We start from the raw sequence: 27,049 nt of genomic DNA, 5'->3' as shown, positions 1-27,049 counted from the left end.
TGTATTGCAGTGTAGTTATTTATGCTTTAATCACTTTTTAATTTCAGGTATCATTTGATATTGCAAGTATCTTTAGACTAAGCTATGTAAATATGATGTGGCATTTCCATGTCTGTGTTGAAGGGAGACTCTCCAAATGAAACAAGATAAATGGTGTGCTTGAATTAATTAATTAATGAAAGGTGATAGTTTTGGGGATAGTTTCTGATAAATCCATATAATAATAATTCTCAAGTATGCATTCAGCTTTTTATGTTACCTTTTGTCTGTCTGAGACCTACAGATAGAGTAACTCCTAGCTCTAATGCTGAGGAAGCAGTACTTTCTACATATTTTTTATGTTATCACTGAACTTAAGAAACTTTTGTAGAATCTTCTAAAATGCATTCAGCCTCCAATGATTTGTTTTTGCTGATATAAATGCACAAGAGAGGAATATGTAACTGCTTTGGTGGAGTAACTCTTGCGTTTTGTTCTGAGCTTTATTTCCCCCATTAGATTTTAAATGTGATAAATACCTGAACAGAGTTTAACTTCAGCAGGAGATAGGCCAGCTCAAAAATCTAATATCAGTATTGTTTGAGGAAATAACTAGATCAGATTGTTTGTCTAGAAAATTGCCTGTGTTTGGTACCCGAGCTCAAACACATCAATGCACATCTGCATTGTCTCCTGCCTTTCTTAAGCAAGTTAAATAACTGAAAGTCATTTACAGAAAATGTTTTATAAATAGATACTAGAAAACTCAGAATGGTTTGTATTTCACTTGTCATCAGTGATACTGTTTAAACTAAAGTTAATGCAGTAAAACCCAAGTTCTGTTGCTACAGTTTCCTATGCTATATAGTGTATTTTGTAATAAGTAGAAAAGGCAAAAATAATTCTTCGTTTGTGGTGATAGAACAGTTTTAGGTGGTGATGCCTTACTGTAAAACGGACCTTTTTGCTTACATACCTATTACACTGTGAAGTTAGAATTTATTTCTTTGTTGCAGACACACCACCCACACCCACCATGTATATGAGGTTATCCAAAATGGTACTAATATTCCCAAATTTTCTGCTTGTCTGAATTCTGACTGAAGTGGTGCTATGTCTCAAAATAAAAGTGAGTGAAGAGGCTGAAAACTGTTGTTTTACATAATAACATTTTAGATGACACTTTAATTTTCACATGGGCATGTGTTGATAATTTAACAGTATAGTCACTAGCGTTAAGGAATCACTGCGTTTGGAAGATGTGACAGGTGATTTATGTGTTGAGCAGAAGTACTTCTTAAATCTAACAAGTGTGATACTTCAATATTATTTTAATTTTCTCTCCAAGTACAAGAATGCTGGTGTGATAGAACTGGAAGCCTGCGTGAAGGCAGTGAGAGTCCTTGCAATACAGAAAAGGAGCATGGAAGCCTCGGAGTTTCTTCAGAATGCAGTTTATATCAACCTGCGTCAGGTTAGTGCGGAAAGTCCAGTTATTTTTCTCTTCTTGTTTGAGAGTGAAAGTGAAGTGTGAAAGTTGCTTAGATTCAGGAGATTCCAGTTTCTTTTCTGTATCACTGCCTTCCTTCTCACTAGGACTTGACTTCTGAGGATTTTCACATCTGTGAATCTGGTTTAAAAGGTATTCAGAGCTCATCTAAAAACATGAGGACTTAGAGATTAAAGACTCTATTGGTTATTCTTCCTTGTGAAGGAAAAAAATCCCATTGTTCTATTGTTGTACTAGGGAAAAACATCTGCTTGGGACAGATATGCAATGGAGATGTTTGGTTTTTTTTCTTCATTGTATCTTGTTCAATGAAACTGTGAGCGAATCAAGAATGACCTGTTGCAAAGTGAGCTTAAGAGTCTGACTACTGTTAATCAATTGAGTTTTTGTTGTGTGGTGCGAAGCCTTGGTTAGACCAAATCAGAAAGGAATTCAGAGGAGAAAACCAGTATTCGGAACTGTGAGAAAAATGCTCAGTACCACCACAGAACAAGACTAACACTTTATCAGTGTCTCAAACTTGGTGTCACTGGTTACAGAGAGACTGCTGTGGCTGAAAGAATTCATAAAAAGCTGTTAGGTTGCTTACTGTTTTTCGTTTTTTGCTCATTACATCTTGGTAAGGCTAGCAGTTTGAGTCCACACCGTTGAGCTTATTAAGCCCAGATGGGGACAGCGTATTTATGAGGGAGGTAGAATACTGCCTTTCATTTGTGGAGAATCCTTTCTGTGGAGTCAATTTTCTAACCCAACATAAACAAGAAATTAACTAATTTATAAACTATCATAAAAATCACCAATTTTGTTGCAGAGCACCTTAACTGCCATAATCCTTGCAGTGCTAAGGTCCTTCTGTTTAATTCTGTAGTCTGTCTTTTGCTGGCAGCTCTGTAGCCTTTCATGTAAGCTGCTGGGGCAGTATTTTTCCCTTGTTGTTCTTGCACTGTTACTCTTGTGGCCTGCAAACTCCAAATATGTTGTTTTTCTTAGGGAAGCAATTCCTGTCATTGTGAGAGTCACCTGTTCTTCCTAACACCTCTGATGTTGCAACTTTCACTTCATATTAGAGGAAAAAAATAAGAGTGAATGGCAAAGTTATCTAAGTCATTTAAGTAGCTGATAAGTATTACCTAATAATACACAAGCACAAAGCTTGGCAGCTAGTCAGCATGTAGCACGTGCCCTGATCAAAGCCATCAGCTACTGACCCCACAAATAAATCTTTGTGCATGTAAAGCATACCTCAGTGTGCGTTGTCATGCTATATAAAATATGTTCTATAAATGCAAGATCTCCCACTGTCTGGGACATCCCCACCTTGAAATCAGAGTCAAGTATATTATGTATTTTTGTTGTAGCTCAATCAGAATTTAGGGAGTTAATACCATCTAGCAACCTTCAGCAAAGTGTTTAACAGTGTTTCCCACAGCCTTCTTCTGAACAAACTGGCAAGATACAGACTGGATGGGTGGTTTGCAAGATGGGTAGGAAATTGGCTAACAGGCTGCACTCAGAGTGTGGTGATCAATTGTTTTTACTTGGGCTGGCAGCCTGTCACATGTAGTGTCCCCCTAGGATCGATACTGGGCCCCACGCTGTTCAACATCTTTAAAAATTGTCTGGATGATGGGTTTGATGATGACACCAAACTTGGGTGGTGAGGTGGACACATCAGAAGGGAGAGCCATCTTACAGAGATACCTGGACAGGCTGGAAGAGTGGGCTAGCAAGAACTGTATGAGGTTTAACAAAGACAAGTGCAACGTCCTGCACCTGGGCTGACATAACCAAAGGGCCCAGTACAGGCTAGGCTCTGTGTGGCTGGGGAGCAGCCTTGCTGAAAGTAACCTGGGGGTCCTGGTGGACAACCAGCTGAACAGGAGTCAGCAGTGCACCGCTGCAGCAACAAAGGCAAATCAGACCCTGAGCTGCATCTGCGGGAGCATTGCTAGCAGAGACAGAGATGTGATCATCCCACTCTACTCAGTGCTTGTCAGGCTGCACCTGGAGTGCTGTGTCCAGTTCTGGTCCGCACAGTTCAAGAAAGACACGGACAGACTGGAGAGGATCCAAAGGAGAGCCATGAGGATGATCAAGGGGCTGGAGAACCTGCCTGATGAAGAAGGAAAGACTGAAAGAGTTAGGTCTTTTTCTCCCTGGAGAAGAGAAGGCTCAGGGGGGATCTCATCACAGTATTCCAGTACTTAAAGGGCAGCTACAAAGAAGATGGAGGCTCTTTCCTCACAAGGAGCCATATGAAGAAGACAAAGGGCAACGGGTACAAGTTGCACTGGGAGAGGTTTCATTGCAATATAAGAAAAAAAAATTCCAATAAGAACAATCTTCCCAGGGACATGGTGAAGTCCACATTGCTGGAGTTTTTTCAAGATGCTACTGGACAGGGTGCTAGATGATCTCACCTAGACGCCCTTTTGCACAAAAAGTTGGACCAGAGGATGTTTCGAGGTCCCTTGCAACCTCGGCTGTTCTGTGATGATTCTGTATCACTGAGTATAACTTTATTGTTTGCACAACATGGGAGATCAAACTAGATGATGATGGTACTCAGTAGATGTGTTCTAGAAAAGAAGGTATGTTAAATTGGATACTAAGGAGCATGATCATTTTTCTTCTCAAGTGATATTGGGATTCACTGATTATTTTTTTCCATTTTTTTAAATCATATTAATAGTTTGGGTTGGATCTTTTCCACTGAATCTTCTGCTGTACCTTGTATACCTAATGATTAGTTGTTCATTTCCTGATGTCAGCTATATCTGCTATTATCATTATGCCACTGTAGAAGTTCTGTATATGGTTGCTTTAAAAAAAAAACCCCACCCAAACTGACACCTTGACAATACTGATTATCTGGGCATTGAGGCCCACTGCTGAGCTGTGAACATTCTTTACCTTTATTGATTTCAATCAAGGATGATGTTTATCTAGCTCATAACTGCACAGGTCTACTATTTTATCTTTTTCTTGGGTGGAAGTGTTTCTAGAAAGCATTATTCTGAGTAAGAGAATATGAGTAAGAGAGTCTTTCCAGTGTGGGGGAATGTATTTTCATAAAAAGGGGTGTGGCTGAGAATTATATTTACAGCTTGTCAAGATTTACTGTATATAGCATGGAAGCAGATAACAATTATATTGATATTTTGGATTAACTCAAAGAAGGAGTCATCCCATGATAGGTTAGGGAAACAAACTGCAGGACAGTGCTTTTCTCTTGCAGGTAGATAGAACATCAGCACAACCAATATTCGACAGCAGAAAAAAACACCTCACAGGATAAAGCATATGCCTCTGATAAACAGGAAAACTAGTTTTTTCCATAGATTCAATCTCCTACCCGGTCTAGTAGCATTGTGTAATTGGTGTTTTCTGATTATAGGAGGCTGCAGGGTAATAAGACTTATATTTGCATCCAGTTATGAGGAATAAATTGTAACATCTAATTACAAAGAAAGTGAGATTATAGAATTTTAATATAGTAAGGAATAATTAAAAAGCAAAGAAAAAGCTGAAAGTGTGTCTTAAATGAACCTGTGAAAAAAATGGCTCGTTGCTTGGATAGTGAATTGCCTTTACAGGTGCAATTGCTAACTTGGTTTGTTATACCAGTGAAATGAAGATTAACCAGATGGAAAAGATGCTGTGCTTTAGGTGTTGGCTATTTTGCAGCCACTTTACAGGCCTTAAGCTTTTATAAATTTGTAAGGTCAGGAAAGATGTTTGTGAATGCTGCAGTCTGCCTAGAATTAATTACTTGGAGTATCTGTGTTTTTTTTCCTTTTTTTTTTCTTTTCTATTAAATCCCTGTGTGGTAACACATAACTCTTTGTGCTGAGGGAAAACGCAATTTTGCTGTCTTCATGGTGATGAAAAAACAATTTCCTGCAACTGCAGAAGATATTTGAGTAACTTTGTGGACAATCATTAAGCAACAATTTAGGTAGCAGTGTTAAAAACTTACTCAGCTTTGATAAAAATAAAACTTTCTGAGACTCTGTTGCCTTGTCCCAATTATTGGTGAGCACTGATGTCTACCTAAATAGCATGACCCTGTATTTTCTCATCTTAAAAATTTAGTTTCCATAGGTGTGTGATCATCGACAGTATTGTGTATTTGAGGAATAGCTTGTGATAGTTTTGGGTTTTTTTAAGCTTTTTTAACTTCAGTACGTGATCATGTGCTCATGCCCTTTTCAACTCTGCTGCCTTATTTTTTTTATTGTGCTAATTTTTTAAAATGACATAAATGGAAACAGGGGGGGGAGGGGGAAGTGAAGCAGCTTTTGTTTTTTTTTCTGCTGAAGTAGCTAACCTTCATCTGACACCTCATGTTCTTTCTGAATGATAGTTTTTGGGGATTCTGATAAACTGGTTTAAAATTGTTCTCTATTTTCTTTTTGTGCCTCGTGTTCTTTCCAGCTGCATTGATTCATGGAAGTTTTCGGCTTGGTGCGATTGCCTTGTTACAGCTCCTGTCACGGGGATTGGTCTTTTATATGGGTGGGCGGCATTTTTGCATTGGGCATCATCTTGTGTTGTCAATTTTGAGGCAAACAGCAACTTCAACTTCAAAAATAGCCTGAAACTTTCTAAAATGATTTGCTAGTCTGTCTGTGTCTCTTCATATCCTGAAGTAGTAAGATTTGAAGTGTCAGATAAGGTCGTGGTGCCTTCTGAAAACTCTAGGCTGCTTTGAGGTCCCTCATATCCATATGTCCAAAATTAGAAGTGACTTTTGAAAACAGACTGGTTTTTTTTGTAATTATATTAGGATTTAAGTGACTAAAAGATGTTTTGAAGCTTCACGTATTAGACCTGATTATTTCGGTAAAAGTTAACCAGCGTGGCTAGCATCTTCTTTTGACTTTCCAAGGCTTTAAGTATCTGAAGTTAAACCCACAGAATCCACTGATTGATACTTTCAGTTTTGAAGAATGAGTTGCAAAAACACTGTCCTTTAGTGCTATTTTTGTATGAAGTTTGTCATTTTAAACGCCTTTGCAAAACGTGTTAGCAGCTTTAGAGTGATTTAAAATATTTAATATTGCTTTTGGTTGTGCATGCCAGGTACTGTGCACTAGGTGTCAGCGTTGGTCCACCTTCAGAACTCAATATTGCTTGTTACTGGGGTGTAGGCTTGAAGTAGTTGGTAGCTTCCAGAGTTTCTGCGGCAGTTTCTTGGCTGTCTGATTTCCAAGCAAGATTGTCATTCAAAGCAGGGGGGAAAGAATGGTTACCTGGGACTTGTGCCAATCTATTGAGAAGCTAAAGAGGCACATGCTGGCAGTTACTCATCAAATTTGTTTCAACTTTAAGCCTAACGGGGCTTAACCTTTCCCTAAGTTCTTCCTCACTAGTTGGCAGTCTGCATATGTCTAGTATCATGGAATGAAAATTTTGTGCTTTACAAGATCAGAGACATATAAAAATTGAGATAGTAGTTTCTTTGCTTTCATAGCCTGAGATTTCAAGATTAATAATTAGATTTAATCTTAGAGATGAAAATGTTTCACTTGGTAAATCAATAGATTTTGGAAGTGGTATATTTTTGTGTTCTTATTATGCGTATGAATATCATGTTAAATATCTTCCATAAAATGTGGAGCTGCTTCGCTGTTATTGACTGTTTTGACTAGTGTTAGTACTACTGACAAGTAAAGTTGCTCAAGAACTCTCTTTGCTGCTTTTGTTAGCTGTTGAACTTGAAGCAAGCTAAAGTTTTCCTGGCAGTAGAAGCTGTCATGACTGGCTGTATGCAAAATCATCGGCCTTCGGTAGTGTTGGAGATAGGTCTACTGCAGTGGTTTTCCTCCTGTAGGGTTTTTTTTTCCAAACTCAGATATACACTTTAAAATTTTGATTAAAATCAATCCTTTTCTCTTTTCCCTTGAAATTTCAGCTTTCAGAAGAAGAAAAAATCCAGCGTTACAGCATTCTTTCTGAGCTGTATGAGCGTATTGGTTTTCACCGAAAGTCTGCTTTTTTCAAGCGTATAGCAGCCATGCAGTGCGCTGCACCCAGCATCCCAGAACCTGGGTGGAGGGCCTGCTACAAACTGCTCTTGGAAACTCTCCCTGGCTATAGCTTGTCATTGGACCCTAAAGATTTCAGCAAAGGTCAGTGTCTCTGGAAAAGTATGGATTAGCATAGTAGGTCACTCAGCTGGCTTTCTGTAACTAATTTCCTTGAGAGATTTCAAAAGAAACCAAAATAATTTATCTACCTCAAAATAGTTGTGGCAAATAGAGCAGTACTTTAACACTATATCTTCACTTTCTCTTAGTGTTGCTTTCAATAATCTCAAATTTTTGTGAGCCACTGCTGAATGTGTTGCTGTATTGCTCTGTTTGCCTCAAATAATTATGTTGTATTTATGAGAGCTTCATTTCTAGTCTTTTTCAAAAATGTCTTTGTTTTTGATTATACACTTCTCAATACAAAAAAGGTCATATTTTATTTTTTAGTATTTTTTCAATTAAAATGTCTTCAACTTGTTTATCAGAAATTGTATTTCTTTTGGTATTTGTTGGTGTTTGATCTTATAATGAAAGAGCAACTCTCTGTTTACGCGAGGTCACTTAGCCATTGAAATAACGGAACTCTCTAGTCAATTCAGTCAAGGGAGAATATGGAAAAACTCATCTGACTAGTCACTACGTGATATTTTCCAAGCTCTCTTAGCTCCATTGACGAAACAGGCGTGTAGAAAACCCACTGTACGTGTGGATGGTTAGGTTTTTTTTAAAACTGGTGTGATTTTTAGCAGTCACTGAAAGAAATGATATGTGAGAGGAGGCAGAAAATGCCAAGTGGACTAGATGGAAAGATACAAATTGTCTAGGGAGAGGGAATGTGCTGGAGAAAATATGCTGTGGCCTGTGGTGGAAAAGGAGAAGACTGGGATGGGACTGTATTGGGAGAAGAATCACAGAATCAATCAGGTTGGAAGAGACCTCTGGGATCATCAAGTCCAACCATTGCCCTGACACCACCATGGCAACTAGACCATGGCACTAAATGCCATGTCCAGTCTTTTCTTAAACACCTCCAGAGATGGTAACTCTGGTCAGCCCGTTCCAATGTCTAATGACCCTTTCTGAGAAGAAATGCTTCCTAATGTCCAACCTGAACCTCCCCTGGCGAAGCTTGAGGCTATGTCCTCTTGTCCTATCGCTAGTTGCCTGTGAGAAGAGGCCGATTCCCACTCTGCTACAACCTCCCTTCAGGTAGTTGTAGAAGTTGTAGAAGTTCTGCAAGAAGTGACGATTAAAAAAAAAAAAGTGACATGATTGGTGTTGATCTTTCATTTTTACCTTACCCTTATGGTGCACAGAAGTGGTTTGTCAGATTTTACCCCTAAAATGGCTGTTTCAGAGACATATGGAAAGATCACTGTAAACTGGAAGAACTACTTGATAAGAACGACATTTCACACATGAAAAATAATGAGACTCTTGTGTGCAAAATATAAACTCGCAAGGTTTGGTTGCAGTAAATATTTCTAGAAATGTTTGCCAAATGCTGAAGGGTAATATTAGAAGGAAGGATGTTTAGAAGTTTATGAAGTATTGCACGTCTTGGAATATCTGTTATTTAAAAATTATTGCTCTTGCTTACTACTGAAAGCAGGTTAAGTATCATGAAGAGTACTGCATATTACATTTTTGAAAGAAAAGTTACATTAAGATGATCTATTTGTTGTTACCGTAGATACTTTGCAAATATGAAATAATTTATAGTCCAAAACTTAGTTTTTAAAGACTGAAAAATCAGGAAATATGCTTCATATCCTGTAGTTTTATTGCTTTTTTACTGACTTTTAATGGCCAGGAAAGCATTTAGGGAAAATATCTTTTGCTTGATCTTTAAAGAGAGTTAAGAAGTACTTGATTTGCATAAAAATGAAATTTCTGTATGAAATCTCATGCGAATTTCCTGTTCAGATAATTTAAAACATATAAAACTTTAAAGGTTTTATGTATTGTTTTGTTTTTACTTCATGGGAAGTGTTAACTTCATTTTCTGAATGCTAATGATAAATTTATTAGTTGATAGGCAAGCACATAAAACAAAAATTGCTTTCATATTTAAATATTCAAGCAAACTCAAAGATCATGATTTTTCTTTTGTTTTGAGTACAAGATTTGGATTTTGTAATTATTGGTTCCATTGGGTGATTTTTGTGTTACTGCTTAGTATATAAAGAAAACCAAAACCAATTGGTTTGTGATGACTTCTAGCTTTAAAAAGTATTAAATGACTGCTTACTTCATAGGAACTCACAGAGGATGGGCTGCAGTACAGATGCGTTTGCTTCATGAACTAGTATACGCTTCCAGAAGAATGGGCAATCCTGCTCTATGTGTCAGGCATCTGTCTTTCCTTCTCCAGACCATGCTGGATTTTCTTTCTGATCAAGGTATGATTTTTTTAAAAGAAAGAGATGTTTGCACTTTCTTTTGTCCTACAGTCAAATAATGTGACTTTGTTTTGAAATATACTTAATTTGAGAAATAATGGAGAGCACAGAAGTTAGAGAATTCTGTGTATACATGAGGTAGCTTGTTGATGGTAATCAATCACATATACAGTGTTATTAGGTTTAAATATTAATGTTCTGACCTTGATGTGTAGTATCTAAAAGAAAACTTCCTTTAATGTTTTCCATCTGTAGATTGCCTCAAGCCTAATGCTCTGTTTCCTCTGTGAACATTAGGAATATGATCGGAGGGCTTAATTTGCATGTGGATTAAAAAAAAGAAGTATTATTTAAAAATACTAGGAGCTTTCATAAGTGCTGTTAATGAAGAGATTGAGAGGAGCTGAGGTTGAAAAGTAAATTCAGAAAAGAAGAGTGTACGGTAGTTCAGACTGAATCTACCATGAGTTTTCTGATGAAATATGTTTTCTGATGAAACATTCACAGTGTGGATGCAGAATTCATCTAAGGGAGTAGGCACGATCCTTGTCTCTGTATTTGAGACAATGAGCTTGTAGAAGCTGAACGTAATAGAATTGAATTAAGCAGTGTTTAAGTAGGACAGTAGGCTTAAGTTTCTGTAAGTTTCTGTGGTTTCTTTCAAAAAGATTTTTTAAATTCAGCAATAAATTTCAGTGGGATTTATTAAACTTGTCAGTGGATGACAATGGAATGAATGTGTCTGTGGATGATGTTCTGAAATGGTAATGATGTGTGTGAGGACCCCTTTGCAGGGGAAGGTCCTGCAGCATTTACAAAATCATGTGGAAAAGAAAAAAGTAACATCTGTTCTGTTTGTGTTATGTTTCTTAGGAAAAATATTTCAAACAGGTTTATCACCCAGATTAATTAGATTGAACTAGTGATGAAAGGTTTTAAAAAAATGTTTTTGATTCACAGTAAGCTAGATAAAAAGTGCATTTTTTTCAGTTATTCCCTCGTTTACGATAAAGAGGATGGGTGTAAAATGGTGTAGTTGTTTTTCTTTTCTCTTTTCTCCTTTAGTTATGGCCAACTGTCTCTCCTTGGTGACTCCTGCAGCAAAGAACTTTGCTGGCGAGCTTTAGGTCCTTGCCTGCTAGTGAATTCCCTCTGTTTAGTGTCTCAAATCAGTAGTGGAGGAGGCAGAGGAACTGATAAACTGTAATAAATTATCTTTCTGTCTATAGATCTTATTTGCTGTCTAAAGGTCCTTGGATTTTCCAGGAGTTTTAATGAAGCTTTGTTGATTTATGTATGGAAAGTTTGGCTGAAGACAGGGTTTTAAGCTCTTCTACTATGCATGTCCACATGTGATATTGCTAATCCCTAATCCTAAAAGGGTTTGAAATCTTAAAGAGAAGCAACTTTTTTGTTTCTTGTGTTCAGACGTTATATATCTGAGTAAAGCTTCCAATGTGGTAAGACCTATGATAACTGTGATGTTTAGTGTCTTTGAAAAATCAGACTAAATGTTCTCCAGTGTGTTTGAAAAGTAGCTGAATCTTTTTCTCTTCTCTCCTGAAGACATCCAAAATAGAACTTGCTGTTGTGTTTGAAGTCTTCTATTGACAGCGTGTTGCTCAGACACGGTTAGTGGTGTTCTGAGTGTGGATGACAGTGCCAGAAATGTATTTCTGGCTTGTAATTTTTTTGTAATACTTCTGAGATTGATAACGTGTAATGTTGTGCAAGGGTCCATTTAGCATAGAAAATTACTTTAAATTTATAGTACTTTTAAAAATATCAGGATATTAGGAAAAAATAAACCAACAAAACACCTTCAATCTTGGATTGTAGTAAGGACAAAAGCAAGATGATTTGAATGTATAGGATTATGCTACTTACTATTTTAAGTCTGTGAACTGTTTCCCTTATACTATGAACTTTTTAAGTGTTGCAATTAGTGTTCTTCTCTGATCTGAGAATCACAGAACTGAAGCTTTCAGGTTTTCGTAACCAATTAAAGGTTTAATTAAGAAACTGAAGTAATACAGTAGCATTGGAGTTGAAGAATGCTAAGATTTTACTTTTTTTCTGTGCTGCATAGAAAGTTGCCAAGTCACCAGTTACTAGATGGAAGGAAACTCACTCTTATTAAAACTGATTTTTTACCTGAATGTGTTTTTTCTTAAGCAAATAAACTTCATATTTTTAAAGCTTGTAATTGATAATATATGTTAAATCCTACACTTGTATTTAAAATCCAGGGAGTTTGCAGATCATCTTTAAAAATAGAACAAATAGAAGTGAAAACTCTAAGCTGAGAGAATGTTACCAGCTAAAGATTTGGCCCTGGAACTTGATCTTCTAGCCCTTTTTTGTCTCAGGATTAGCTGCCTCTAGACACAGAAAAGCAATATTCTCTCGTTCTGGTTTGTTAATCTAATTCTGTTCATCGACTAGTGCAGTTGAAGGTGAGATACTGAGAGCTCAGAAAACAGAAAAAATTGATTTCCTCTTCAAGTAGAAGTTCAGAAGATGAGATTTAGTAGTTATAGTGCAAGATCTATTCACTAGAAGCTCTTGCTTCTATTCACAGAACGCATGCATAGTCAAAATGGTCTGTGTTTAAAACAAAATTTTCTTATATTTTAATTGAATGACACTTCATAATTATTTTAAAACACAGCTTTTGATATGTTTACTTGAATTACAGTTTCCAACCGTGCAGCCTGGCAAATCTGAATAAAAAGAATCAAGTAAATGGGAAATGTCAGTCATTATTTTAACAACATGGAACCTAGGAGTCTGATTTAAAATTAAGCTATTTAGTTACATAAATATGTAAAATGCAGTCTTCTGCTTAGCAAAAAGAGGTACCAAATTCTGCATAAAAGCACTCTAATCTCAAGCCATTCTGTTTTAATGTTAACAAGCCCTTGAGAATCACTCTTTCTTTAAATAAGAAGTAAAATGTGCAATTGCAAAGTTACTTAGAACTAAATCTCTCTCTTTTGCATAATACTTTTGGAAGCTTAACACTCTGTGTACAGCTCACACTGAATTTGATTTGGGTAAGGTCAGATACTTGGAAAAAACCTGATATTTTATGGTGGATCTTTGTTAATAATGTCCATACTACTTAAAAGGACTGTGATTTGTATTGTGTGCAAATGATTCTGAGTTAGCTCATCTGTTGGGGCCTATCTAAACACAGAGCTACTTGGAAACAGCTATTATCGAAATGTGACTGTCCACACAGAAACAACTTACAGAGAGCACGTGCGTCACCCCTGCAAGTTCACGTTCTTTCAGACATTCAGTAGGTTTCCAGCTGTCATGCCTCCTGTTTTGCTTCTGGTGGCAAGGATCTCAGTGCACTGAGGTGACCTTTTCTCACCGTTCATGGCATGGGATGAAACTAGGAATGCTTCATTCTTTTTTTTTTTGTGTGTGTGTGTGCAAGTTCAGTTCATTAAAGATCCTCAAAGTGTCTATTTCATTATTTGGGAAATAATGTACAGTTTTCCATGCTTCTCAGTATACCTCTGCCATTAGGATCTTCCTGTCCTGTGATTGTTGTTGCACTTTAGTTGTTTTCAGCCTTCTAGTGAGATGACAGGCTTCACATCTGAGTTCTCTGCTGATCTGTCTGTTGTGTACTTAATCAATTAAACTACTGACTTTATGATGATTCTGCCTTGCATGAAACACACAGAAGTCATTTTTCATCTGTTGAACAGTGTTCTGGATGTCTTTATTCTTGAGGTGAGTGATCATAGGTGATGGAGAGAGCAATATCTAGAAGTACTTCCTGAAATGTCCTAGGGTGCCTTCCTGTCATTCATGTGCATGGTTGATTCTTATATCACTGGACATCACTGTTAGTTCCAGCTGCATTCTCTGTTACCAGACTTCAGGACAGAGATTGGTTCCCAAAGCAATTTGGCAGGGGTTTGAGATTGCAGAGGCTAAAATAAAATGAAGGTGCACTTTGGTCTTTTGACACCAGTTCTACCTGTTCCATACTTTTTCTTCTCTCCACTGTGGTTATTGATTTTGGATAGAGCCTACATGATTGTCTGAGCTCTCTTGGGACCCTTCAGGTGCTTCTCTAGCCAACTGGATTGTCAGCCCAGCTACTATTATAGCATTAGCGTGGCCTTTGGTGTGTCAAAATGTCTTTTCTGCTGCTCTTATCATTCCTGAGATTCACATGAATACTCTCTTTAGAAACAGAACCGTGTTGGCTAACAATCTGAAGAATGACCACGTGGCCTCTCATGTATGTACATGTGTACCTTTCAACACCAGAAAGACAGAGAATAGTGGTTATCGTGTAATTCAGGTCTTTTTGTGATGACTTTTGCCTTTAGTCTCTTCAGCAGCAGCAGTGACCAAAAATAAATAAGCTGAGTTCCACAGCCATGACCACAAAATATCTGGCAGCTTGGCAAATAACATACACTTGTTGTTCCAGTTTTGCTGATCTGGTTATCAGGCTGCCTTTGCTCACTGAGTATAAGATTTTGAACAATGTTACCTTAGTTATATTTCAACTGATGTCATGAAGAAATTTGTTATAGCCCTAGCAAACTAAAAATGATATCCTGAGCTCTATTACAAACACCCCTTCGATAGAGGCATGCCTTCCTTGAAGAGGATCTTCATCACCCTGACCACAGTTGTAGTGAAAGACTTAACTTATTATGACACTTCTCTTCAACCAGAGGACAGATGAGGTCCTGCATGTGACGAAAGACTTAGGGGGTTTCCTTGCTGTAGTTGGATATTTTATCTTCAGAAGCAAACCTTGTCAACAGAGTTCATCAGTCTCCGTTAGGAGGGATATCTGTATGTGGATTTTCATTTTCCGTATGCCTGCTTTATATATCTCCATACAGGCATTGCGCAAGAAATGCCATGGATTGGCTGAGATCATTACTTGGTCAGGAGTTGTTTTTATGACTTCTCTTGGATACCGACTGAATGCCATGGCTGCACTTGGTCAGTAGGGTGATAAAAACATAGCTCTATCTAAGAAAAAGGTTTTTTGTTCCTTTCGAAGGTCCTGAGTTGAATTTTCAGAAATATTCCTAGTTGTGTAAATTTCATTGACGTGATTCTGAACTCCATGGTGGCAGGATTATATCCCTACTGCAGTACTGGTTGTTACTTGGCACTTGACATGTTGATCCATGCCATGCAAACCTTAGAGGTTTGTTTTCTCATGAAAACAATCTCTCACCTCTCAGAAGATGCTTATTCTCAGCCTGGGCTGAGATCATCCTCCCTGATGAAGAATAGCTGCCAAAATTTACGCTGAATGCTATTTCAGTTCCCCTCATCCTCTAGATCAGTTGTGATGGAGTTGTCAGAATTCGCTGGGCAGACCACTTTGATACCTTGACAGCTTAGAGGTGTTGGTAGCTGGAGGACCAGGGACTGCATGCCAATAATCTGGGATTGCTTTCAGAACCTTTTCATCCTCCTTTCAAGACTGCTGTGCTCAGGTGATGGCTGACATGTCAACTGCTGGGGTGAGGTCTGTGCCTTTTGCAAAGAAGTGATGAGCTTGATCTAAGAAAAAAATCCCCAAACCTTGTTGATCTTCAGGAATTATGGTTAAGCCTGGACTGATTGTAATTTGATGATGTTAGACGTGATGTCTGACAACTCTTAAAATATGTCTATCTATCTCACAGCTTGAAAGAGGAAAGTATGCAGTATTTTAGACATTTTTATTTATAGAACAGATTACATATGCATTGGTTTGGTGATATTTAAATTTCAAATTGCTATGTAGAAATATAGGAAATAAGAAAGAATATTAAACAGGGCTTGTAAAAATTGACAGCTAGACCAAAAGGGAATGTGTAAATGCCCTTAAGTGTAACCTTTCTGCCAAGCGTATATTGGCAGCAGTAAAGACCAAACTGAATTTCTGAGGATCTTTACTTAAAACATTGTCTTGAATTTCCATCCAAACACCTGGGAAAATGAAATCAAGCTGCATGGGCACTTGGTGAGCTATACTTCCCCACACAGATTTGAGTAAATGGCCTTTCACTGGAGAAAGGGATGAGAATAACCTATAAACCTATGAGTAACTACTGCTACTCTAGAGCATGGAATAGTTTAAAACCACCTCTTGTTTGGAGGGACTGCTGGAGCGACTTGTTACTGTATGTTCATCTAGCTGTATCTTTTGTTTATGTCGTGCTTTGACTTTCTTGACTTTCTCATATGAATGCCTAATTTTAAAATAAACAAACTACCTTGACAGAAGTATTAAACTTTGAAAGGAGGAGATATGTAAAAGTAAAGAAGCTAATAGGAAGGAATGAAAAGGAGTAGTATGTTTGCTGGTAGCATGGAGACTGCTTAAAGATGTCCTAGTAGATTCTCAGTAAGTGTACTCTCATTCTCCATTAAAATAAATCAAAAAATAATGAAAAAAGCAAGGGTAGTTGAACAGCAAAATAAATGCAATTGGGGGAGAAGAAAAAAGTTTACTGTGTAAAAGTGGTTGTGGTGTCCAAACATAGAAAGTAGAAGGGAATGTCAACTCTGATAAGTTAAATGAGGCACAGGGAGGAACATAAGCCCAGAAAAGACTTTGAGGAGTAACTTACTGAAGTCATGAAAGCTACTGACTTCTTCAAATATATTAGAAGCAGGAAGCCTGCCAGAACTGAAACGTAATTGAGGTATAAAAAGAGACACTCAAGGAAGATTGAGCTGTATCAGAAAATTTTGATCAAGGTTCTCTTTTTAGGAAGGAAGATTCCGAAGCTTGGTCCTTCCTCTACAGAGAACAAATCTGTGGAATTCTTTCAAAGTGTAATTAGAAGTGGTTTATGATGGAGAGTGATCTGAACTGTAAAATTAGTAGTAATAAATTTCAGGTAACAGATAAGTTTCAAAGATGCTAAAAGAATTTTAAAATTAAATAGTTGAACTACTAACAGTTGCAATTAATGGATTTCTTAAATTGTCTTCATTCTAATCTTAAAATTACGAATGGCAAATGTATCTCTGCATTTTTTAAGAGTTCAGAGAGGGATGGAAGTTCTTCTGACTAAATGAGGTGGGTTTGTCTTCAGTGTAGATGTCTGCATGCTAGTCATCCTAATGATACTGACCATCCCAGTGATTCTTTCGACAAGATTCATCATTCCCTTTGCACAGACATGGCTATTTCAGTGCTGACTATGTGTCTACACCTGACGCTGGTCATTGACACTTCTCCTGAAGTAGCGTAAACTGAATTCCATCCTTCGAACCCACCTGGGGTTCAGTAAATTTGATATCTGCACTGGATAAATTATAAGAAACTGTCGTAAATAATCGTAGGCATATGGATAATTGTGATCTAATGGGAAGGAGTTAGAATACCTTTGAAGTGTGATTTCTTTCTATAGATGATCTTTCCAAGGAAAGATGGAGCACTTAAATGAGCGTGATTTAATTAATACAATGTTCCTGAATTCTAAAAAACCTCCTTTTGGTACATTAATTAATTAATGATTAAAAGAGATAGAAAGAAACTATAAGTGAATGAGATTATGGTGTTGAGGAAAAAGATTATTAGTCACGTGGCTTTTGCTTTTCAAAACAGTTGTAAGCTATTAGGAAACTGGCAAAAATAGGAATATCACAATTTGTTGCAGAGCCAGAATTGTTTAGAAGAGTTTCTAGAGTGATATTGTTTCTTGAGAGTGGAAAGTAAGAGATCCTGTACTGGAAACCTTCTAAAAGAAGGTCTGCTTATGCTGCCTGTCACAAGTAATCCCCTGAAGTGTGTGTAACGGAGGCATCAACTGCTTTGCTCTATAGCTTCTCTCCTTTTGTGCCGCAATGCTTGATAATATAGACGTAGCCTGACAGCACTTCACGATGTTTTCTAGTCATAAGGAATGTTATTCCTGAATACTGCATTTAAATTAGGACAGCATTTCCCCTAGCATCCTCTATAGGGTGTAAATTAAGTTTTAGAAAGGTAAAAGTTATTGATTTCAAGGGCTGAAAAGAACGACGCTTTAATCAGACTGAACAGAGAATATAATGCAAATTAAAACTTGATGTAAACTTCTGAATTGAAGTGAGGTTTACTTAACTGACACTAATGAACTAGTTTTAATGCACTGCATTGTATTTTAGTTGACAAAGTACCTGCAAGTTGTTTTTGCCTAACCGATAAACCTTTCAAAGGGGAGCTAGTTTGGTTGGTCTTATAATATTAAAATTAACTGATTTCAGGATGGAGACTGAAATCTTCAATATAATTACCAGGGAATATTTATAGCGGCGTGGTAGGTGCTTAGCCATTAACTGGAAATCTTTTTACAGCTTCAGCGTGGTGCCATATCTCATCTGTGTATGTATATATATATATATAAAAATGTAATTGAACAGACTTATCACCTTATGTGTGTTCAATGTATTAGCATACAATATGGTGTAAGCATGAATATATTAAAAAAAGCTTGAATGTAAATGCTTTCTGACATATTGTAATAAAAGACTTCTGAGATTGCACATGAAGTAGGAGGAAGCTTCTTAGGAGCCACTTAACTCTTCTTATTCATCATAGTACCATGAATTTTGCAGATTTTCATCTAGTTCTGTGTTTTCTTTGGTTGTGTACTGTAAAACTTGAGCACTGTTACATGCTTCTTTTGCTGGGAGTTGTTTATCTGCAACACTTTTTCCTGCTTTTTTAAAAAACCTTTTTATCTTTTTAATGCAAAATAGTAGCAGCAGGGTAAAACTCTCTGGGCTTGTTTTATTCTTTTAAAATCTCTCTCTAGAACTGGTGTTTTCTAGAGACAAGCTGGCTTATTAAATGACTTCACTCAAATGGCTTTATTAAAAAGGTGTAATTTATTTCCCTGAAATACATGTCTTTTAGACTAGTAGAAAGTGAAGATTGCCAAGAGGAAAACCACAGTGCCTGTACATGTTTATCTGTTTCAAATAATAGTCTCCTTGTCTTTGTGTTCCTTGAGTAACTCTGGTTCAGATCCTAAGTCAGTGAATTTATTAATTTTGAAGTGGAATAAATAAACGAGACTGAGTAAACTAGCGACAGCGATAAAAGATTTAAATCCATTCACATAGCACAGATATGAAGACCAACAGTTTAAGTTGTATGTTATATGAAAGAAAAAATACTGTACTGTGAATAAAATGAAGACTGATCCAAATTGTCCAGCATTATAAACAAACCTCACATATGATTTACCATTGTTTAGACTTGCATGTTGATGAGGTACAGAGAAAAACTCCAGCCAACACCATACCTTAGGTAAAACAGAAGATCAATCATTACAATAAAAAAAATGCATTTCTTTCTGATGAAAGTTTCCTACTAAGTTGTTTAAAGTCATTCATGAACAAAATGATGTTTCTGAGCTTTAGCTCAAAATTCCAATCTTCATGTAGTTACCTCTGATTTTTGAAGAAGCCCGATTTGATTAAGTGAGGGAAAAGAGAAAAGTGTTCAAATGAAGACAAGTTGCAAAGATTTTGTTCCAGAAAAAAAAATTACTTTGGGGAAGACATACTTTAATTGGCAGTATGAAGACATGAAGAATTTGTGCAGTATTTTTAAGAGCTAATATTTGTGTACTGAAGGAAGTTATTTTAGAAGGTAATATATTACTAAAATTTAAATAAATGACAGTTTATTTAAATTACTGTTTATTTATCAGTAAATAATACTGCTCTGTTTAGCCTAAATCCAAATGAAGGCACTGGAATCAAGGCTGCTGCTGAAAAGTAGCACTTTATATGTAAAAAGAAATATCCATGTTTAAAAGAGGATCATCCATGTACTTTGGTGAAATCCCCATATGATGTCCATTGAGTGTGATTGGATGTGCAAAGAAAAGAAGAATAAGATCTGGGAGTCGTACTGAAGAAAAGTTTTTTCAAAAGGATGGGAAAACTCAACTATAAATTAGTAGAGAGAGCTGACATGTTTTCCTTGTACGTTTTCAGACAGTTGTGTATTTTTTTAAACAACTAAACTGTCCTTTTCTCAAGCAAGAGTCTCTTCTCACTACAAGAAAGACATTGAGGTGCTGGGGTGAGTCCAAAGAAGGGCAGCGAAGCTGGTGAAGGGTCTGGAGCACAAGTCTTATGAGGAGGAGCTGAGGGAACTGGGGTTGTTTAGTCTGGAGAAAAGGAGGCTGAGGGGAGACCTTATTGCTCTCTACAAGTACTTGAAAGGAGGTTGTAGTGAGGTGGGTGTCCGTCTCTTCTCCCAAGTAACAAATGAGAGGACAAGAGAAAATGGCCTCAAGTTGTGCCAGGGGAGGTTTAGATTGGAGATCAGGAAAAATTTGTTCACTGAAAGGGTTATCAAGCACTGGAACAGGCTGCCCAGGGCAGTGGTGGAGTCACCATCCCTGGAGGGATTTAAAAGGCTTGTAGATGTGGTGCTTAGAGATGTGGTTTAGTGGTGGGCTTGGCAGTGCTGGGTTAACGGTTGGACTCGATGATCTTAAAGGTCTTTTCCAACCAAAATGATTCTGTGATTCTCTTTGTATCACTAGTGGAGGTGTTGAAACTTTGAATCATCATAATCCTCTCTGCCCAAAGTCCTGTGACTTTGAGTAACAGTATATTTGGAAAAAATGTCCCACAGAAATTAGCATGTTGTTCTTGCCATCTTCTGTCTCTGTGTGCTTCTTTCACCAAATATACAAACTCAAATGTGTTTATTATCATTGTATCTGTAATTTCTTATGAAGACTACTTTTCTCTGAAGCAGCTTTGCAGCAGTCCTTAACTTTTTTTATTTTTATGGAAGCTATCTTGCTTAATTTGCTTCACTTTATGTTAAGGTAGGTCTTCTAGTATTTCTTAACATGAAAAAACCAAAAATATTACTCAGTGGTTTACATACTGATTTTGTATGTACAAAATATATTTTTGTAGTATTCAAAGTATACAGACATCTGAAGTTCTAGATACGGTGGAGAACTAGATACTGAAATTTTAATGGCATGTTTCTGAATTCTGACTTCCACTGTGAATTTTTCATCAGATTTTACCTAAAAATATTTTTGTGCTACCTGTGAATTTCAAACTGGCTGTGATTTAATGTGTAGACATTTTGTATAATTATTAAAAATCTTGTAATAGAAGACCATGGTGTGTTTAGTCAGTGTCTTCCCATTCTCTCTCTCTGTGATGATCACCTTGGAAGCAGAATGTTTTCTGCTTCCGACAGACAACTCTTCTATTTTTATTAATGTTGAAAATATTCTCTTCTTTCCCCTCCTTCCTGCAGAGTTAGTAGTAAAGCTGATAATTTCTTTTTCAAAGATGAGCTATTACACAACAAATAGCTGAATCCTTTTGCTCTCATTCTCTTCTTTGTGCAGATGGAGCCACTTTCTTTGATATTGTTCATGACAATCTGTTCGTGAAAGTGGGTCTAGCTCTCTGGGTAGCATAGATTAATTATTTTCTTGTTGTGCCTGCTCTTTTCCATGTCAAACTGTGAATTTTATTAGTTTTAGTCTCCTCTGTATTTATTTGGAGATTTATTTTGCTTGATTTCTCAAAGAAACAGGATTCATATAATAGGCTGTCTGCCGGTGCCTTTCTAGTTTTCCCCATACGAATAGGTTTTGAGTCTATTGACAAAATGTGGTGTGGAGAACAGATCAGAGATATTAATTTTGTTCCCATTTCATGACACTTGTTTATACATAGAAAAGGTAGATGCTAACAGTGCCCTGAGGAGGTAAAGAGGTCATCCAGTGGGCCCCGCACTTCAAGAAAGATGTTGAGGTGTTGGAGCGAGTCCAGAGGAGGGCGACCAAGCTGGTGAAGGGTCTGGAGGGTCTGACCTACGAGGAGCGGCTGAGGGAGCTGGGGTTGTTTAGCCTGGAGAAGAGGAGGCTCAGAGGGGACCTTATTGCAGTCTACAACTACCTGAAGGGAGGTTGTAGTGAAGTGGGAGTCGGCCTCTTCTCCCAGACAACTAGTGATAGGACAAGAGGACATAGCCTCAAGCTTCGCCAGGGGAGGTTCAGGTTGGACATTAGGAAGAATTTCTTCTCAGAAAGGGTTATTAGACATTGGAATGGGCTGCCCAGGGAGGTGGTGAGTCACCATCTCTGGATGTGTTTAAGAAAAGCCTGGACATGGCACTTAGTGCCATGGTCTAGTTGCCATGGTGGTGTCAGGGCAATGGTTGGACTCGATGATCCCAGAGGTCTCTTCCAACCTGATTGATTCTGTGATTCAGGTGGCCAGTCAGCTTGTGTGTGCTTCCTGTTTAACTGATGACCTAATGAATATAGGTAAGAGTTGGAAATGTAGCTGTTCAGGGCAATACTAGAACATAGGTGAGTGCTGAGATTTATTGCAGTAGAGAATACTGGAATGAAACCCCAGCATTCCTTGCGTTGCTTTCAAAGGAACTTGAACAAGTATCAGATTGCTGAGCAGTTTGAAGTTGTGTTTACTTGCTCCATGTATTTTTCAGAAAAATATTAGAGATGCTGTTTGTTTACTAAAACTGTAGAAAATGCTGTCATCTCATATCTATCAGACTTAATGTAACGGAAAACCAGGTGATGCTTACCTGCAAATTAGAAGAGACCTGCTCTGTTCTGCTGAATTAAACAACTGAAATACTGAATTAGAGGATTGATCGTGCAGGTCTTGCTCAGGCACTTCACTGACAACATTAGCTTGCTTGCGGTAGTGAAGAGTGATGTACTGAGTATACAAATCGGATGTTTACTGTCCATCTGCATCTATCTGGAACTAGAGTTGAGGGACTACCTGAAGGGTCATGAAGGCCTTTGCGTAAATGCTGTAATCTAGCGATTAACTTAAAGGTAAAAAGTTTGTAGTGGTTACTGTCTATGAGTACCTAATTTTTACCTCAGCTTTTATAGGGATCTTAACGTATTTTGTGGTCTTTTTGAAATTCTTTTTTAGTTTAAAGAATACACTGCGTCTTGATGGCAGGGTGATGCTGAAGATCTCCCTGGTAGCAGACACTGACTTTGTTTTCTTCTCTAGTTGTAAGAGGGCTCACCAAGCAACTTTTTTTTTTTTGTGAAGGAAATATCTGTTTCTGGGTGCAGAAACTACTGTTTCTCTTGCCTTTTTTTGCTGTCGGGCTGACTTTTCTGTCTTGTTAGATATTACTAGTAATTTATCAAGGAGATGTTTGACTCTTTGTTCCTGAGAGAGCTGGGTAGGCCAGCTGGCTGCCACTTCTCAGGGGCTGACTGCTGCAGGAGGTCTCCTCGGACTTCTCCTTTGTGAACATTTATTTGCTGTTTTCAAGGGGGAAGGAAAAGCTCAGCCAGCACAAAGAACCCTGAGTACTAGGTTGTTTTTTTTTTGTTTGATTCTGGGCTTATCACCAGGGGAAAGTTGAAGTCAGAAGACTTTTAGTTATTTGTTTCCTCGATTCCTTATTCAATATTTTAGCAAGTTGCATAAGGAAATAGAAAGTTGTTTGTTTTCCAGTGTAATTAGCAGGTCAGACATAAACTATTCACTTTCTTCATTCTACCTTGCTGTAGGTTGTTCTGGAAGGGGCACATGACTTCATCAAAGCAAGATCAACTAATTGTTTGTCAGAGAACAAATGTTGTATTTTTAATATTTGACTTCGTTTTTAATGGGTAGTAACTGTGCCCAAGTACAAATATCTTAAATTTCTTCAAATATTAAAACTAAAGAGCTGAAACATACAGTCATAGCAATTGTGTTCTTCTAATTTTCGTTGTTATCTGCCAAGACATGAAATGCTCTTTGTGTGATACTGTTAAGTCATGGTTACTGAAGTAATTAAAAATGTTATTCTATAACTGACCTTTCCTGTCCTAGGCTGGTTTTCAGTGGCGCAATTTTTGTGAAATACTGCTTCACATTATTGTGAAACTAGCAGAAAGAATTTTCTTTTTAATATTTAGTAGCTTTCAGTCACAAATAGTTTCGAACTGTGCAACTGCCGCTTTCAGATTTTTATGGTCTGATATTAGAAAAAGGTTCAAAGCAGCTTTGGGACAAAACCAATGTTCATTGTGTTGACATGAAATAGTTAAGCAAAAAATTACCAAGAATACTGGTGGACTTGCAAAAATATTCAGTTGTCAGAAGCAGCCAAAAAAAGGCAATGAAAACAATTTGGTATGAAATGAGGAAATTGGACTATGAGGTTATGCTGAACAAACTGAGCAGTATGTGCTCGAGTGGCAACACTGACTGTGGCTTTGTTCAGCTTTATTTGGTTGCAGCCATTCTACAATCCTGATCTTTCAGTGAGTCTGGAGAGAAACTGGAGGAAAAAAATCATGAATGTAGTTATTCCAGATGAGAAAATAACCCATCGTTTCTCACTCAATAAATGAGTCGTTGTAATACGTACACAAGAGTATCCAGTAGTGTTTCCAGCTGCAGTGCAGGCATTTAAAGTTGTTGAGGTCAATTCACAGGTCAAAGGATGACATGGTGATTGCTTCCCTGCTGATGTATGCAAGCATGAAGACACTAGGTGGGTAAGGACCTTGAAGAGTAGCTGTTTTCTATCTCTTCTTTGCAAAGAGAAAGATAAGTACCAGTGCTAACTATTTCGGTCACAGTCTTCTAAACTATGGGTCAGGAGACTTAGTAGTTGAATAGATCCCCCCAGGAGGTTTGTGCAGTTTCTGATTGTGTCAAAATACGATGACAGCCAGGCAGATGCTAGGAAAATTCAAAGCTGTTGTTAAGTAGCAGTCTGTAGCAGGTTTTTGGCAACTATAAGGCTTTGCAAATTTGACTAAGCAGAGAAATTTGTATCATTCGTTCATAGCACGGAGGTCAGGTAGCAGAGGTGCTCAGTCAAGGGAGAAAAGCTCCAACATTTGCTTTCAGAAGTGGCTCTCAGGCAAGATCGTGCAGCTCTGCTATTTTGCATTTGGAAATACTTCTTGATATGTCCTATTGATGTAGATTCCTTTAGCACCTCAGCTGAGATGCAGTGCTAAGTAAAAAGTAATAGAGCGCGTGGCTTGACAGCAGTGTGTTATAAACAAGCACAAATACAGGCTGGGCGGAGAACGGATTGAGAGCAGCCCTGAGGAGAAGGACTTGGGGGTGATGGTTGATGGCTCAACGTGAGCCGGCAATGTGCGCTTGCAGCCGAGAAAGCCAACTGTATCCTGGGCTACATCAAAAGCAGCGTGGCCAGCAGGTCGAGGGAGGGGATTCTGCCCCTCTGCTCTGCTCTCGTGAGACCCCACCTGGAGTACTGCATCCAGCTCTGGGGCCCCCAACATAAGAAGGACACAGAGCTGTTGGAGCAAGTCCAGAGGAGGGCCACGAAGATGATAAGAGGGCTGGAGCACCTCTCCTGTGAAGAGAGTCTGAGAGAGTTGGGGCTGTTCAGCCTGGAGAAGGGAAGGCTCTGGGGAGACCTCATAGCAGCCTTCTAGTACCTGAAGGGGCTAGAGGAAAGTGGGAGAAGGGCTTTTTACAAGGGCATGGAGTGATAGGACGAGGGGGAATGGTTTTAAACTGAAAGAGGGGAGATTTAGATTAGATCTTAGGAAGAAATTCTTTCCTGTGAGGGTGGTAAGACACTGGCCCAGGTTGCCCAGAGAAGCTGTGGCTTCCCCCTCCCTGGCAGTGTTTCAAGGCCAGGTTGGATGGGGCTTGGAGCAACCTGGTCTAGTGGAAGGTGTCCCTGCCCATGGCAGTGGGGTTGGAACTAGATGATCTTTAAGGCCCCTTCCAACCCAAATCGTTCTATGGTTCCATGAAACTGCATTTCATACAATATCAGCATAGAAAAATCTCGTGTTTTAGCCTTGTCTTTGCAGAAATGATGCTGAGCTTCTACTGTGAAATGAAAAATGCGGCTCTAAAATCTATAAACAAAGTCTTTTTGCAAGTGGCAGCGTGCTTTCCTTGAATACAATAATTGACAGTGTTTCACACTAGGAAATGAAAGCTGCTTCTTCAGAATGACAGACCTCCAGTTTCAAGCAGAATTGAGCTCATGCTGTAGTGTTGTCTTCATCATTCTTGGTAGCTTTCCATGAAAATAGATTCTACTTTTACTATGTGCCCTTGCTCATATAACATGTCAAATAACAACCTGAATGCTGTAGCCTGAAATTTTAATTAAAATACTCAGTCTTGAACTGCTACAAGTCCTGGCTGTGCTACGCTGATCGAATGTATGTGTGTCTCATAATACATTTTTTGGAACATTTCCTACACCCAATTAAAATGTGGTGAGTGGCTCAAGAGACAGTTCAGTGAAACATAGACACAAGCAAGGCAATTTGTCAGTTATGTGGCATTAATTTCATAGTAAAGGCGATTACAATCAATGTTTGTTTGCTTTGAAAGAGTATGTACTCATGGCCTTAGAAGCTTTACAGACTAAGCTAGATTGATGTGAGCAGCACAAACATCAGTGGATGTTTGTGCCTTTCAAGGCCCAAGATAGTGTTTTGGGCAGTGGCATGGTTTACAGGGTATGTCTCTCTCATATTTTTCTCACTCCTCCCTCTGAGAGCTGCTCTGCGGCATTTTTTAACCTTTCTTAAATATGTTATCACAGAGGTGCCAACCAGCATAGCTGATGGGCCCAGCTTTGGGCAGCGGTGGGTCCATTTTGGAGTTGTCTGGAACTGGCTCTCTCCAACATGGAGCTACTCCTGGTCTCTTCTCACCAAGGCCACCCCTACAGCACCCCTTGCTACCAAAACCTTGCTGCATTAACCCAATACACTTGTGTAAGCAGTTTTTTTGGAAAGCAGTATTTGCTATCACCCTTCTCTTTTGTTTTATCATTGAGTATTTTGATCTCCGAAGTATTTTCTAGAAACAGTTTGGTTATCGAATAGTTATTTTTATTGGTAGCACATATATGAGGGAATGTTCACTGTGCTTTAAAACAATATAGGTCTAAGACTTTTCAGCTATCTCATTCTCCCCTCTAAACACACACTCTTACTTCTGTTTGCAGACTCCCATTTCATCAGAGAAAGAGAATTTTGTGTTCAGGCCATATATTTTCAAATAGACATTTTTTTCTGGAGATGCAATTGTATACATTGTTGAAAATAATTGTCGGATAAAATTCATAAGCATTTATTATACAT

General features: G+C 38.0%; 1 protein-coding gene across 4 annotated transcripts in view; it reads left to right on the top strand.

Moving 5' to 3' along the window:
- The window catches only part of TRAPPC9 (trafficking protein particle complex subunit 9), a 525,994-nt gene that overhangs the window by 23,926 nt on the left and 475,019 nt on the right, over window positions 1-27,049 (top strand). For all 4 annotated transcript variants that reach the window (XM_068396800.1, XM_068396798.1, XM_068396799.1 and 1 more), the window contains 3 exons: window positions 1,328-1,453; window positions 7,407-7,623; window positions 9,783-9,926. In XM_068396800.1, the coding sequence (XP_068252901.1) occupies window positions 1,328-1,453; window positions 7,407-7,623; window positions 9,783-9,926 (487 nt within the window). The remainder of the gene's footprint in view (window positions 1-1,327; window positions 1,454-7,406; window positions 7,624-9,782; window positions 9,927-27,049) is intronic.

The sequence above is a fragment of the Nyctibius grandis genome, chromosome 3, assembly GCF_013368605.1.
Source record: "Nyctibius grandis isolate bNycGra1 chromosome 3, bNycGra1.pri, whole genome shotgun sequence".
Classification (NCBI taxonomy): Eukaryota; Metazoa; Chordata; class Aves; order Nyctibiiformes; family Nyctibiidae; genus Nyctibius; species Nyctibius grandis.
Note: the sequence above shows the minus strand (reverse complement) of the source record. Positions and strands in the feature narration are given on the sequence as shown.